The sequence below is a fragment of the Brachyistius frenatus genome, unplaced genomic scaffold (assembly GCF_029030835.1).
Source record: "Brachyistius frenatus isolate BFR_SWC_R1_liver_20210118 unplaced genomic scaffold, ASM2903083v1 Contig_46, whole genome shotgun sequence".
Taxonomy (NCBI): Eukaryota; Metazoa; Chordata; class Actinopteri; family Embiotocidae; genus Brachyistius; species Brachyistius frenatus.
In genome coordinates, this window is record NW_027210645.1 from 590,273 (window position 1) to 601,743 (window position 11,471).

Consider the following 11,471-nt stretch of genomic DNA (forward strand, 5'->3'; position numbering starts at 1 on the left):
TTTTATCTGTTATTTGTTGTTATTGGTGATGTCACTTTTAAAACATTTTCAACCTCAGTGGAGGTGTGATCAAAAAGTTCAGAGACTGTTCCTGTTGCGCGTGAACAGAGATTAGCACTGTAACGTGCACGGAGCGAAAGGAAGCTAAAACCCTCGTGAGCACATATTCCAAGTTTAGTCACTTGATCAACATCAAGTCAAGTTATTCGAGTATAATGCACTACACTCATTTTTCACATATCGAAGTCTTGTGTTGCATCATTTTTCAGGTAAAACAGCTGGCAGAATGTTCTTTTCTTTAAAAAATCAGCTTTGACTCCACACACACACACATTCACTCAGTCGGAGCTTATTGCTGATGTCATCAGTTTTGCTGCAGAGTTACCAGCCCTTTCGGTTTAATGAGCATTTCCTACAGAAATACAATATTTACTATTTACTATATTATTTTGTTGAACATGACATATATATTTATTCGGCTCTGATTTCTCAGCTTCCCCGTCTCGCCTCACAATATTTGTGAGTGAATCTTAATGAGCTGAGTCGACACCCGCTATGACGCACGGCATAATCTTATAAACATTGACACATCACCCGGCGTCGGTCATCATCTTTATCTTCACCTGCGCTCCAACTTCAAGGGCGACAGCGATACGGCGAGGGGAGGAGAGGCTTGTTTAATCTCTGAGTTGCAGTTTGATCTGTGGCTTTCATACTCACGCAGGAGGGAGGTGTCATCTCTCTCTCTCTTTCACTCTGTTTCCTTCCTGGTTGCTGTGGCGACGCCTGCTGCAGCGCTTCGCCTCTGCAGACTCCAGCAGCAGCATCTGGGCAGAAGAGTGTGTGTGTGTGTGTGTGTGTGTGTGTGTGTGTGTGTGTGTGCGTGTGCGTGTGAACATTAAAAGCCAGCTCCACATGTTACGTAACATGTTGTAAGCGCTCTACCTGCTCGTTAGCGCAGGAAAGAAATTAATAAACAGATCAATTGCTCTCGTTGCTGAGGCTTGAATAATGAACCTGTCACAGCCCAACAAATCGATGCATTGAAATTGAGCTGAGTGGAGTCCCGGGCCACTTCGTAGCGAACAGCGCGTACACACGCACTCCTTTACCCCCACACACTCACCCGGTGATGGACCTGTTGCTCAAGCAGCACTTGTTGGAGCAGCAAACTGAGCTGTGTTTTTGTCGCAGTGATATTTCTGCCTCCAAATCCTCATCTTTGCTTCACGCTGACATTTACCCATCCTGTGCTTTGTGGCCTGTTTTATTGGTACAATTCTTCTAACGGCCCAAACTCCTCTGCAGCTCACTTACCCCCTTCATTTTCTATTCTGCTCCTCCTCCCTCCTGCTCATCAGGCTGTGAAGAAAATTTCATCTCTTTGCTAAAGCCTGTGAAAGCAGCGCTCCTTCAAAATGCAGGATTTGAGGTTTTTCTCGGGCTGAGCTGTTGTTAGGTTTTAAGCTTGCTGGTTTCTGCACAAACCACCATTTTAATTATGGGTTTCTTATTTAAAAATGGTGTAACACAAAATTATGTGAGTCTAATGAGAATGAAAAGAAGGGTTTTGTGAAAGAAGACGTATTTTTGATGTTTAAAAAAACATTTTCCACACTTTGTGTTTCTGTTGTGTATAAAAGAGAAAGAGAGATGTGTGTTTTTTCTGTTTAAACTGTGAAGTGACCCTCTTACATCAGGCAGCTGCTGAATCTAAATGACAGACTGCTGGTGAACAGAGTTGTTGGGAAAAAACAGTTTTAAGAACATCATATTATATCATTGTTTTCTGCTTTTCACCTTGAAGTATCTGAATGGAAAGCTCCTGGACTTTAATAAGCCAATGTTAGCTTAAGTAGCTCAAATCGCACCAGCAGTAAAGCAGAGCTGGGCAAATTTTCAAGTCAATGAATTAAACTTTTCCTTAAATGTAAATACATTTTGTCAAATGCAAATACATTACAAACAATAGAAAAACTGTTTCATTTACAAAATAAAGTAGCCGAGTTCGGTTTACTTTGTTGACTTGTCGCCAGAGAACAGAGAACATTTTTAATCACAGTATTGGTTGAAGAAAATCGCATTTTGATGTTTTCCTCAAATCGCTCGGCCCTAAATATCGCTCCCCTTCAGTCTGAGGGTCGTAACCTTTGCTCATTCGGCCTCCTGGCCCGCTGCATCCTTTGACGCAGGTATAACACAAGGCTGTGGAGGTGAACTACAGAGCTTTCAGTACACTCAGAGGAAACATAGCAGATGCTTTAAAAATCAGTGGTTTGTCATGACCTTTGGAGTCATCTCTGGAGAGATGCAAAGATGTGGTGCAAACTGTGAATACTACCTAGTTTCATTCCTCACATCAGTGCTGATTTTACACTATTTTAGTTCAAACTTTTTTTTTTTGTTAGTAATTGGATGTATTTTGAACACAGTTGGCCTCTGTGTCGTTCCACTGCTTGTTGGTTTATCTAAGTCAGTTGATTGCCTGTGTAGTTATATTCAAACCAGGACAGCAGAGTAGAGAAACTCTGGAGCAAGTGTTCATGCTGTGGGCGTGTGTGACTGAGCTGCATGTGTGTGGGTGTTCATCAGCTCATTACAGACTAACCATCTTCTTTTGTTTGCTTTTAATGTGAAAGAATTTATTTCTAATTTTAGAGCCAATGTAGGCTACCTATAATTTGCACATCTCCTAGCAACAAGACTTTGAACAAATTAAATATAACTACTTGCCAAGGTGTCACTATAGGTTGAGTGCTACTGATCATGAAAGGATTGTGTTGTATGCATGTGCATGTTTCCAAATGCACCATCAGCACACAGTTGGTCCTCCGTATGAACTTCACAGCAACGAGAGGTAATTGAAAGGAGGTTTGGGCAGCACAACTAGTTTTGTATTTTACATCATCAACGGTTGAGGGAACCGTGGTTATACGTCTCCGTTTACCTTTCGCACAATGAAAGACGTCGATTTTCTGAACGTGTCCTTTATATAGACGATAACTATATTGCAGCTTCTAAGTGATCTCATGTACTGGAAAAGACAATGTGATGAGTGGACAGGACTTATACCAAAGTGTGGGGGGGGGGGATGATGGATCTGAATCGATCTGATTGGAAACCGGAAGGTACTACGTCGCTCACCCATAGCAATCAATCAATAAGACACGCCTCCAAAAACACAGCTTTTTGGAGCTTATTTTCTAATAAGTAAACGGGATTATTTTCAGATGGATCTCCAGAAAACTAATAAGGGGTGACTTTAGTCCGTGAAACCGTGATAACTTGTAGAAAAACTTTACTGACTTTGAATTTTATGAGACTAGTTGAATAAGAGTCGATCGAGCCTTCTTTGGAGCCAAGCTCTAGTGGCGCTCGGTGGTATTGCAGCTTCCGCATTGGCCTCATCTTTCAGACCTGGAAGCTACGTCCACTTTTATATACAGTCTGTGACTAACACCAGTCTTATCCAAACACAATTTTCATAAATGTATTTGGTCGCCCAGTTTAGTACAAAATCCAAACCAAAACCGGATGTGTTATCTGTAGAAAGAAAAATGGATGTTCATACAGATGTAAATGCATGCAGATTTCATTGAGATCAGATTTCACCTGCATCAACAGCCCGACTGTGTCTGGATTCGGTACGGATCACGATTAATGCAGTCTGTACACTTCAGCCACTTCTTCGGAGAGAAATCTGTCAAAACCCGGCGTAACGCCACCTCTTTCCAAGGAAGCCTGACAAAACAAAACAGATTCTGCACTGTTTCCATCATGCGGAGGATTCTGACCCGGCTGTCAGCCTCGGATTTGAACACTTTGTGTGTTTCTTACTTTTGTGTTCTTTTTGATGTCTTGATGAATACATCTTCTTCTTCGTCTGTATTGTTTAAAAGCATTATTTTATCTGAATTAACAAAAGCAAGCAATGAAATGCTGAACGACTTCAATGTTGATCGACATTTTGCTTTGTGTTTTTTTTAGAGTGGGTTAAAAGTGGATCAAACAAAATACAATAAGAACTGAAAAATCCAGAATATTCTGAAAGACACAAGATAGACATGATATTCGGCTAAATTAAATGTGACAGTCGAGTTACTTTAAACACACTTCACATACTTCAATATCTGATGTACTGTGAAATAGATTTTGATGCCTTTATTTCGAAAGCATCCTCACATTACTTTCAGTGCCCCGTATGTTTTCACAGCACTGTACAAAAGTATTGTAATATTTTATTAACTTCACAGAGTTCGTATTAAAATGGAAAACGTCAACTGTAAAGTTGTCTCTTCTTTGAAATTATGTGTACATATTAACTGTAGATAGAAATGACTTCACAACCGATGAATGGCAGGATATCATTAAATTACTCCTACTTAACTGTTGTAACTTTAAGTTGTGTCTTAAGTTGTGACTTAAAATGTAAAAATTTTGTCAGTACTCAAAAACAAACTAAGGTTTGAAACCAGCATTTACAAAACAAAAAGAGAAAAACACCGATATATTAGCTGATTCTCAACCTAAAAGTGATGACATCAAATTATGATACTATCAATGTGATTTTTGCATACATGTGTGGGATCAAAATATCACAGTGAAACCACGTTCCATGTTCTTCCCATGAATTCAATTCAATTCAATTCAACTTTATTTATATAGCGCCAAATCACAACATAGGTTATTTCATGGCACTTAACACATTAAAGTCCTTAAATCAAGACTTTACAATATTATACAGAGAAACCAACAATTCAACAATTCCCACATAATCTAGGAGGGAAAAACTCCTTTAAGGGAGAAAAACCTCCAACAGAGGGAAGGAAAAACTCCCTCTTAAGAGGAAGAAACCTCCGACAGAACCATGCTCAGAGGTGGAGAAAACATCTGCCTCGACCGGTTGGCGTGAGAGGAGAGCAGAGAGAGAAAAGGACAGCATAGAAATAGAAGAGAAGAACTGTCGACCCGGTATCACCCCAAGGCGTGTAACACACCTATCAGTCCTCTAGAACCGAGTCTATATCCTTTTTTTTTCCCTCCCAGAGCTATTTTGACAAAATGAAAGTTTCTGAGAGCTACTAATTTGTTTAGTAACGTTTATACACATAGCTGAGTTGTGTGTTTTACAAAGGGTGGAGCTCAGAATCCGCTGCACCGACACAGTGCGGAGCAGACGGGCAAAAATGAGCGAGGGGAGATTAGCCACTCGTTAATCGACCGCGTTGATACCGTCTTTGTCTTGGACAGCTTCAAAAATAAATACAAAAATTAGATCATGTTGAAATGGGTCGCTCGTATATCTGGGCGGCCGCCCGTGGAAGTCTGGATAGGAAACATCGCATTTTGATGGAACCTTCAGCGAGCGACTCAGAAACTGTTAACGAGTTGTAATGTGTTGGAGACTCCTACTCTTCAGGACACCGTGTCAGTGTCACGTGTTGCCTCACCTGGGGGAGAAAAAACACGTAGTTATGGTTCGGAAAATATTTCTTTCAAGAAATCCACGTCTCTGTCTCAAAGACTTCAACTTAAACTCCTGGTTAAAAATGACCACAATTTGATGCATCCACTTCCTCACGTGACCTCCTTCCTCGACCCATGTCATATATGCGTGTAGTTATCACGCTTGGGCGAAGCAAAACATGACACTGACACGGTATCCTGTAGTAGACTGACAGCGATCATACACGCTTTGGGCTGATGCTAAGCTGCAAAAATAGCGGTGTGATTTGAAATGTATGAAAGACGTCTGAAGAAGGAAAAAACCCTCTTCTGAGTGCTCGCTGCTTCTGCCTGTCTGTGTTGAGTGAAGTGTGCTTTTAATACAGACGTCGAGCTGAATGTCACCCTCCTGTAGCTGCAGCCTCCCGGGCCTCACTGACAGACAGCAGGGCACGGGACCCCCCCCCCCCACCGTCTCTATATTCATACCCCCCTCCTCGACCCCCGCCCCCTCTCCTCGACCCCCCCCCCCCCCTCCTCGACCCCCGCCCCTCCCTCGCCACACGCAACAGATCGGCACACCAGCGGCACCGAACGCAGCCCGGCTCTTCCATCAGGCTGTCACAGGCTCAGCCGCTCTGACTCAGTGTTTATCACAGCCGCGGGCGCGACACCACAAAGTGTATGACAACCGCTTTGCGCGTGCGTGTGTGTGTGTGTGTGTGTGTGTGTGTGTGTGTGTGTGTGTGTGTGTGTGTGTGTGTGTGTGTTGTTATTCTCAGAGGAGTCGTTCCTCAGGTGATCTTTTCGGGGGACCCTGAATTCCACGTGTTCGGAGTCGGCCTCCTCCTCGGCCCGTCAGCAGTGTGCCGGCGCTCAGTTCACCGAGATAGTTGTTCAGAACAAATCAGAGTGTCTCCCTCTGTGCCAAATGGAGGCCACATCAGGAGTCAGCGGACGCACATTAACAGAATTGAATTGAATCCACTCGTTGTCTCTCGGTTGGATTTGACCGCAAAGGAGGGTGGTGTGTGTGTGTGTGTGTGTGTGTGTGTGTGTGTGTGTGTGTGTGTGTGTGTGTGTGTGTGTGTGTGTGTGTGTGGTGGAAGGGGTGGTGGGGGGCGGGGGGGGTAGAGCCATGTGAGCAGAGAGAAATGTACTTCTAAGTGGTGGACGTGGTCGGTGGGGTTGTTTCAACTATCTCATTCGTCCCTAAAAGCATGAGATTAACAGGAGGGAATTCAGTTTAATACCCACGGCTCCGGCACTCTGCACCGATGTCAATAAAATATATTTTAGGACAAACAAAAAGCCTATTGATCCTCCACAGGATGCAGTATGATAGGCCGGTAATGGTCGGCTTCTGATGAATACAAATGAAGTGGAGATTGGATGGAAGTGCTGTGAATGGGCCAGATTTAAACCTTTCTTGGAAAGGTCTTTGTTCTCGTTTCAGCCGAATTCCTGAGTTCCATTTTTTTTTTTTTTTTTTTTCCTACAAACTGTTCAACAAAAGAAAACGTCCCAATGCTATAATCCTCTCCTGTCTTTTTCTTCTCGTTCCAGATGTGCTGGTGAACGGGAAGCCGTGTGACTGCGATGTCATTGCTGACTGTAAAGTGGGCGACGCTGTGACGCTGGAGGTGAAGCTGACCAATCTGAGCAAGAACTCGGTGGGGCCCCTGGCTCTGACCGTGGTGCCGTATCAGGACTACCAGAACGGGGTCCAGAACTACGATCTGGAGGACACGGTCACCTTCATCGGCTCCAACACTTTCTACATCGACACGGTCAGTCGGGGCTTCGGTACCATATCGGTGTAAATTCCCAGAGATCCATTTAATCCATTAATGATGTACTCACCTTAGTTAATGCTTTCATTAATGTGTTGTGCGTGCGTGAGCTCACGAACGACAGACTTTGAACTCATGTTACTTCCTGATCGTTCATGAGGTACTAATGCATGAAGTAATGCTTAAATCATGCATGAATTCATGCTAATTCATGCACCCTTAACCGTAAAGTTGTTACCCGCTTGTTGAACCAGATCTTGTCATGGAGATACGATCAAGTTATAAGTTAGTTTTGAGCTTTTTATGTTTCAGCTAAACTGTTCAAACACAGAACATTCAGCATGTTGGACGTGATAAAGAACAGAGCTAGAAGCACTAACCGTGGACTGGAAGGAGAAGAAAAAGTGGGCTCAGATCATCACTCCTTAAACTGGGGTCACTGAAAGAGTACTAAAAGGACTGATGAAATATTTTCCAAGTAAATATATTTTGAGTCTGAGACAACAGCGGCAGCAACATTGGTAACAACTGAGTTTGTCCCCGTTTAGCATTTGTACTACAAACTACAGTGAAGTTGGATGCAGCTACGAGGATGTTTTTAAGTGTTTACTGTTGTGCAGGGTTCAACAATTATAACTTGTCATGAAAATATCATTATTGCAACTGTGATTACCTTTGTTTTCATTGATTACCTACAAAGATATAAACGCAACCTTTATGTTGTCAATTAGAAGTAAAAGATTTAACTTTTTTTCCTGTTTATTTCTCGTAAATTGTGTTCGCCAAACGTGATGTGCCACCCGTCAGATGGATGGATTATCTCAGCAGGGGGAAGTGTTAAAATATACTTAAATAAACTGACTTTTTGTGCATAAAAGCAAAATGGGAGTAAAAACAAAAGTGTTGCATTTGTTTTTGTTGACTTTATTTCTTGGGTCCCCACAGGAGAAGTTATGGTTGACAAGTACATTAACAAACACTTGCTGTATCTCTGCTTACAATTACATTATGGTGTGTTAATTATCACAAGTTTAGCTGCTTGTGAATATTAAATAAGTCAAATTAAGTGTTGCTGCCACATTACCACGACTGGTAATAGCAGTTATTATCATACTGATGTTCCATAAATATTTAAAAATGAAAGAAAACACATTATAAGGTGCATGAAATTGATTAAACAAAATCAAAAATAATATGCTCTTATCCGGAAAAGCGCAACGTCATGCTTTTATATTATCATTTCCTTCCAGGCAGCCGTTGGTTTATGTTCACTTTCAGTCAGTGTGATATTTTACCTGCAGAGAGTTTGAATTTTCTTGAATACATAATAATGCCTGCTTTTAGTTGAGAAAGTATGTTAATGTTGTGTATTACTGCAATGCTCTACCCTACCCTATCATACACATTAACAACCCGTACTTTTGGGAGCACTAGTGGCAGAAATGACTTTTATTTTGATGAATTGCTTATTGAAAATTCTCCCTCCTTTGAATGTTGAACAAGCTGCAGGCGATTAAAAAAAATAAATAAATAAAAAAAGACCCGGTTGGTGCCCGATTAAAGAGTTTACAGTCTTGAAAAGCAGATAAAAGACTGAAAGTGTATCTGAATTTTTTTTTGAATTGTTCTCAGCTGAAGGAGAAGCAGGTAGTCTTCGTCCTCTGCTGCCTTCACAATGGCTGACAGTGTACCAGGCACATTTAGAAATCATTGAAAGGTGCTCGCGGTTCTGACTGCTGTTTGTTTTTGTCGGCAGGTTAAACCCAAACAAAGTTCGGTCTGCGAGGGCGCCCTGCTTTTCCTCTACACCGGAGACTTGTACCTTAATATCAAGTTCCAGGATGACAGCGCTGGACGAGAGCTTCCTTTAGCCTGGTTCACTCTGCCCAGCGTCCACATCAGAGCCCTGCACACGCCGCTGCAGGCCGGGGCCTAGGACCGCACAGCCCCGGACCCCCGGAGCCCCGGGAACCTTATCCGCATAGGTCTGAAGGAAGGATAAAGCTTTTTGTTGTTGATGATGAATGTAAATACAAAAACTTTATGATTTGATTTACATGTAAATATCATTTTGGACTGCATTTGTACAGTTAATACATTGGTTGTTTGAGGATAAAAACAGACGACACAAACTGTCCTGCAAATTTGCACAAGCGAAGTTATCTGTGTGAGAGTTTAGTACCTCAAACTTTTACAACAACAAAATCAGTTCATTTCAGCAGAATCACTGCAGTCACTAACTTGCCAACTGCTTTCAGGTTGAGTTTTACTGGACACACCAGTTTGCACCAGTGACCATAAGCACACTTACAATGCTGATCATTGAAGGAATGAAACTATACTCCAAAATGGACTAAGTTATCTTGTTAGTTGTGTTGCATCATCCGCTTTGATATAATCCTGATCTGTCAGTGTAAACGTCTTCATAAAAGACATACAGTACAGTTTGTAGTCAGACTGCTGTGTGTCTTATATAAATATGTAACATTGAATTAATCAGGTTTACCTACAACTGAGGCAGTGAGCTTGTGTCTCCATAACTTAGATAACAGTCTACGTCTCAGTCTACGTCTGAGGACAATGTTGATCATCCCAACAGCCTCATGTTTTGCCTTTGCACTCCCAGCCTTACGTTACCCCCCCCACTCCCCCGTTAGTTTGATAAACTGTGAGCCTCTGTGGCTTCTAGACGCCATCCAGATTGCCGTTGCTAAGCAACAGTGTTTTTACGACTTTACCACTGGAACGCTGAGCATACGGTGCACACGACTAACCGTGTTGTAAACAAGAGCTAAACTAGCCGCAACAGTGACTCCCTTTTTTTGAGTGTTGCGTGACTCCTCAACTCGCCTGCACGTCACCAAGCCAGTCAGACACATGTTCAGGTTAAATGATGTCCTCTGCTGTATGGACTTTTTCATCGCCTCTGAGCCAGAACACTGAAATTTGGGTGAGTTCACCGTTTTAGATTAGCCTAATTTTGTGTGACATATAATTGCTGTAAATAAATGTTAAAAGAAATCAATTCTGACATCACTCCAGTTATTTTTCTTTGTCTGTCCGAGTCGCTGCAGATCTGCTTCATCTTCATCCTTCCTGCCGGATGGGATGACCTTCACCACTGCAGCTTTTTGGGAACCTCAAGTCTGACATTTAGATTCTTCAAAATCCATAAACTGTGATTACTTACAAAAATATTGCTGACTAATAATCACTTGTAACATTGAATTTATACCGTGAAGGATGACTGAACGTCATGTTGTTGACCAGTGATACCTTGCAGGTAAATGTTCACAGCATATTTACAGCCTGGAATTGAGTAGCGTCGACTCAGACATTGATTATAAGAGCAGAAAAAGTCCCTTTACGACTGTGTACCTCTCTGAGTGGCAGTTTTAGGACTTGCTGATGCACTGGGAGTTAAGCAGTAAACACACAGCACATGGACGTAGAGTAGGGGAAGACCAGCTTGTATCCCTCCTTCTGTCCGGGACTTAGTGCAAATTCAGGAAATACTTTCTCCTTATTGATCCACCATGAGTGAGTTTGTATTTATATAAAGCAATCTCATCGACAATATGCTAAAAAAGCTGTTTTTGTAAATCGATTTCTATGTAACTCTTTGTGTTCTTCAAAGCATCAGGATTAAACAGCATAATAAATCACACTTTTTGTTTTTTTCTAACTCCCATGAAGGTCACATTTAAAGTTCAGTGTGACAAACAGCTTTTCCACTCATAGTAAATGTGTTGGTAAATCCATTCTGCACACAACACAAACAGTTCCAAAGTCATGCCCTCCATGCCTATTAGTTTGTTTATCTATTTATTCATTTGATTAATAATAAATTGTCTGCGTAAGTGTGTGCAGCGGCTTCGAAAACTCATTCAGTCCCTTAAGAATTAGCATCAGGTGAGTAAACTCCCGCATACAATGATAAAACATGGCTGGTAGGATCGAGCAGACCCTGAGCAGCTGGCCAACAAAGAGTCTCACTTTTATATGCAAATCAAATCTTCTGCAGAATATTTTCTGAACCTTACAGTAACCTTTTTCAGCAAATGTAACTCCATCTTATCGTCTTAAATTACAAAGCACGGGAGCAATTAAAATGTTCTATCATCACAAATTGGAGCGTAGATTCTACTTATTGTCACTAATTAAATTCTGAGGTCTGCCATGGGCGCCTGTCAATGTTCAGGAAGTAAAGAATTGAACCTGAAGAGCAAAAAA

General features: G+C 41.8%; 1 protein-coding gene across 1 annotated transcript in view; it reads left to right on the top strand.

The window, feature by feature from the left end:
• trappc9 (trafficking protein particle complex subunit 9) overlaps positions 1–10,025 on the top strand; it is a 230,786-nt gene extending 220,761 nt beyond the window's left edge. The window contains exons 22-23 of the mRNA XM_069703380.1: positions 7,012–7,235; positions 8,995–10,025. Coding sequence (XP_069559481.1) covers positions 7,012–7,235; positions 8,995–9,174 — 404 coding nt within the window. The 3' untranslated portion in view covers positions 9,175–10,025. The remainder of the gene's footprint in view (positions 1–7,011; positions 7,236–8,994) is intronic.
• The last annotated feature ends 1,446 nt before the right edge of the window (positions 10,026–11,471 follow it).